Raw genomic sequence first — 4,815 nt, forward strand, 5'->3', positions numbered from 1 at the left:
CCTGCACAGGTTGGGGAACCTAAAGTCCTCAGGACATGGTGAGCCCGCCCTCGGGAGTGAGTCCCAGAGAGCCCGGTGGAAGACACTCAGCCACTCCAGAGGAAAAATGTTCCTAGAGGTGGTAACTACCTTGGAGTGAGGTGTGCCTGGCAAAACAAATCTTCACCCGTCCGTCCCGAGACGAGAACCAGGCCACCTGCTGGGGCCGTGGCACAGCTTGGAGGCGTCTAACACAACCTTAGTATTTATCGTCTCTCATTGGTTTTCTTGGGTCTTATACAAGAAACAATGACATAGAATGCTTGGATGACACACAAACTGTCTGCAAGATCCTTGCGACAAACCAGGAATAAGACCAATCACTGAGAGTTGAAAGAGTTTCTCTCCATTTTCCTGGATCTCAATGTCTTACCTGGAGAGGTGATCCTTGCTTACTTTTGAGCTGCCATTGGCTGTCTTGTGGTGGTTGCTTGTCAGAGCTTTGATGTGATGTGGGCTTTGGCAATAAAATACCAATTATATTTTACTCTTTAGTTCTACAAAACTTGTCCAACACATCAGTAATTGTCTAGTGCTACACAGAAAAAATATTTTGACAATACCTTCAAGAGTGTCTAGTAGCAGGTGAAGTGAAAAATGATTTTGTCCTATGAGGCAACACTGAAATTCAGTACGCTAAAACCAGATGTTAAGTAAATCATTTAAGTTTTCACGTGATTCTAGTGATTTGGAATGATTTTAAATGTTTAAGTCCACTGAAATCGTTCTGTCTTTTCAGAAGTTGTTACTTTGCATATGTACTTTCTATGTTATAACTTATATCTATAAAGAAGTTATAAGTCACTTATCAAATTTCCTTATTACTTCAGCATCAATAGCTTTCAAATTGAACTTTTGGCTTAAAGTGTTTAGTAAATCTTAACCCTGAATTGGATAAACTTGACACTTTGCTTGAATCTATAAAGCACAGATAGAAATACAATACACAACTCTCTCTCTCTATAAATTGTGTATCCATGCTCTTAAGTTTTCTTGGAAGGTTGAATTAAAAGCATCCAGAAAGACTCTGGAGACAAGACACAATGATGAAAAAAATAATACATGGTTGAGAAACCCATGCTCTAAACCCAAGTAGAAAGTGCCTAAGGAAAGCAAAAAGAGAAGTAGAAAGTAAGGGAAACGTTCAGAAATTGAAAACTCCTAAGTCCCCTACTTAAGGCACACGCACAAGGCAAGATGCTCAGAGAACCTAGAGCCACGGTTCCCAGACTTGCCCACCCCAGCCAGGCCAGCAGCCTCTGCAGGATCCCCAATGGCCCTGCCCTTCTCCTTCTTGGTGGCCCTGGTGGTGCTCAGCGGCAACTCCCTCTGCTCTCTGGGCTGTGACCTGCCTCAGAACCATGGCCTGTTTGCCTGGAGGGCCTTGACGCTCCTGGGACAAATGAAGAGAATGTCTGCTAGCTCTTGTGACGGGTACACACGTGACTTTGCCTTCCCCAAGGAGGTGGTTGATGGCAAGCAGTTGCAGAAGGCTCAAGCCTTCTCGGTCGTTTATGTGATGAACCAGAAGATCTTCCACGTCTTCTGCACAGAGGCCTCATCTGCTGCTTGGAACACGACCCTCCTAGAGGAATTCTGCTCGGGACTTTCTGAGCAGCTGAGCGTCCTGGAAGCCTGTCCCATGCAGGCGGCGGGATTGGGAGAGACTCCCGGCATGAATGTGGACTCCATCCTGAGGAACTACTTCCAAAGAATCTCCCTCTACCTGCAAGAGAAGCAATACAGCCCTTGTGCCTGGGAGACTGTCAGAGCAGAAATCACGAGCTCCTTGTTTTCTTCAACGATCTTGCAAGAAAGGTTAAGGGGCAAGAAATGAGACCCATTTCAACATGGTAATGACTTTCACTGACAAATAATATCATACTGCCATGTATTCCGCCCTGTCAAAGACTCTCATTTCTGCTATAATCATGACATGATGGAATCAATTTGTCACATGTTTTCAGGAGTATTAAGTGACATCACGTCAGCTCTAACAAGCACTAGCTGCTTTCAGATGACCATGCTGATCTATTTATGTATCTATTTAACAACTTATTTATTTAACTATTTATAGGATTTAAATTATCTTTGAATAATATTAGGTATACTTCCTCTTTGTGGTTAAGAGAATAAAATATATCCTTTATATGTGTTCAATTTATTATTTCCTTTCTTTATTAAATATTTTGTATAGAAAAATTCTTGTATTTGTTTATTATTTAAAAAAGAAACGTCTCATTATAACCTGGGAGTTTTTTGAAAGGGTAACACCAAGTCCAATTGTGCAACTCCATTGGAAATCGGACGGCAGAATGCATTTACCTATCATACTACATTAACATCGGAAATGACGATGGACTTCCTCTAAGACAACTTGCTTGTTGTCCTTAGGCTCTAGGACGTAAGAAATACAGTTCCAGGTATCTATATCTTTGGTTGTTGTAGGCATAGGAATTTATAAACAATCACCATACTTAGTGTTATAATGAAGAAGGGAAGGAAGTGAATTCTCTCACTTGCAGCTAGAATGGAGAAGGTCAGCCAGTACACATGAAAGCGGTGGATCCCTCGACAGGGGACTGGTAGTCGTGGAGGCACAAATGTCCAGTATCAGGGGAGAGGTGAGCCGGCATTTGACAAGAAAGGCCATGGCTGAGGTCCATATCTAGCAGGGAAATCCAGAAACCGAGGTGGTCATGCCGTGAAACCGTGCAGCGTTGAGAAACATATAAATTGATTCTGAGGGGCACCTGGGTGGCTCAGTCGTTAAGCCTCTGTCTGTGGCTCAGCGTGTGATCCCGGATTCCTGGGATCGAGCCCCACATCAGGCCTCTCCTCTGGGAGCCTGCTTCTTCCTCTCCCATCCCCTTGCCTGTGTTCCTTCTCTCGCTGGTTGTCTCTCTCTCTTTCAAATGAATAAAGAAAATCTTTTGAAAAAATTGATTCTGAGGGCTTCCGACCATTAAATGGACGGGACAGAAGAGCCACAGAGGAGACAGTGGACTCGTGGCCATACAGTACAGGGGTAAGGAGAGAGGATGCTGATTAGTGTATTAAGGAAATAAGTGTGTTTGGTGACCATCAGTGGATTCCTGGAAGATGTGGATTGAAACTGCCTGCTATGTCAGAAGAATAGATGCCTTTGCTGCCCTTCATGAGGGTTGGTTTGGTGGAATGCATAAGCAGAGACCACACTGGAGCAGGTGGGGGCAGAAATAAGAGAAGTCAGTGCCTCTGAAGTGGAGAAGAATACAGCATGGGATCTGGGAATAATGTGGGTCGGTTTTTGTGTGCATAATTTGCCGGTTTATGTCATTTCTCTCTTCCTGGGTGACCCATGGAATTGATGTTCTGGCAAATCACGTTAATGTTTTTAATATTATATTCAGACTGAATTGTGACTCAACTACTTACGATGGTGTATCCTGTCTTGGTTCTTACTACCTTCTGCATCAGCGAGCTGTTCAGCTTTAAGAATTCACTGGGCAGGAATAGATAACTCATTCAACCTTCATGAAATTTTCTATTACTACTGATTAAAAATGTTCCTGGAATGTCTGGATTTATTAATTTGGTTACTGTCCTGTCATTGCGACCATAATTTACTACAGAAGCTTTATGCCACATTTCGTTTCCTAGGAAGTTTGCTATGATAAGAATTCTTTTCTGTTACTCACTGGTAATGTTACCTAAGTTTATGAATATCACAATCTTTGGGGTATCCCCAGATAACAAAATTCTCATGCACATAAAGACTGAGAGATTTTCTTAAAAAATGACCCAGGGGAAACTGGGTCAGGCATTCCCTTTCTTAATATTCAGAACAAAGAAAAACATTGGTCAAAATCAGCTGAAAATATAACATGAATCATGGAAATCCATAGAGCAAGAGTGTGTTGTGTGTTCTTCAGGAGTAAAAACAGATTTAACATATTTGTTAAATATCGTGAATATTCAGTGAACTCATGCCCTTTAAGGCACCTAGCATCACAGGTTCCATAGAGGAATGACTTAAATTGTGGTAGGTATCATCTTATTTTGCTTCTACAGCTATATATGAGAATATTGTTTGTCTCTTTCCACAAAATTATGCAGAACTCTGTGTCCTATGCTTCAGTAACTGAATTCCAAAGGGGAGACTAACAATTGTTCAGGAGTTTAAGAAGAAACTGAACAATAGGGACACCTGGGTGGCTCAATTGGTTGAGCATCCGACTCTTGATCTCAGCTCAGGTCTTGATCTCAGACTGTGAGTTCAAGCCCCACGTTGGGCTCCACCCTGTGTGTGGAGCCTACTTAAAAAAATGAAAAAATTGAAAAGTAAAAGCTGTGGTGGCAAAATAAATATATTCACAACTCAAGGTGAAATGATTACAATTGGGTCTTTCCTCTAGGTCGACAACACAAACGTTCACCTCAGCATCTGAAGGCTGCTGACACTTTTGATGCCTGGTCAGGAGAGGAGGAGGTCAGCACTGAGAGCTCGCGTCCCCGCACAAACACTCCAGGGGCGAGGGCAAGGATCTAGCGGCAGTAATGGCTTTGCTCACAAGGAAACCAGCCCCTGCACAGTTGGGGAACCTAAAGTCCTCAGGACATGGTGAGCCCGCCCTCAGGGAGTGAGTCCCAGAGAGCCCGGGTGGAAGACACTCAGTCACTCCAGAGGAAAAATGTTCCTAGAGGTGGTAACTACCTTGTGAGTGAGGTGTGCCTGGCAGAACACAATCTTCACCCGTCCACGTCCCAGACGAGAACCAGGCCACCTGCTAGGGG

General features: G+C 43.3%; 1 protein-coding gene across 1 annotated transcript; it reads left to right on the forward strand.

Annotated features, from left to right (window-relative positions):
• The first annotated feature begins 1,044 nt into the window (after positions 1-1,044).
• LOC103666985 (interferon alpha-1/2-like) lies at positions 1,045-1,876 on the forward strand. The gene has a single exon (XM_008695066.2). It carries the CDS (start codon positions 1,313-1,315, stop codon positions 1,874-1,876), a length of 564 nt encoding a protein of 187 aa, XP_008693288.2. The 5' UTR covers positions 1,045-1,312.
• Positions 1,877-4,815: the final 2,939 nt, after the last annotated feature.

The sequence above is a fragment of the Ursus maritimus genome, unplaced genomic scaffold, assembly GCF_017311325.1.
Source record: "Ursus maritimus isolate PB19 unplaced genomic scaffold, ASM1731132v1 scaffold_17, whole genome shotgun sequence".
NCBI classification, from domain to species: domain Eukaryota; kingdom Metazoa; phylum Chordata; class Mammalia; order Carnivora; family Ursidae; genus Ursus; species Ursus maritimus.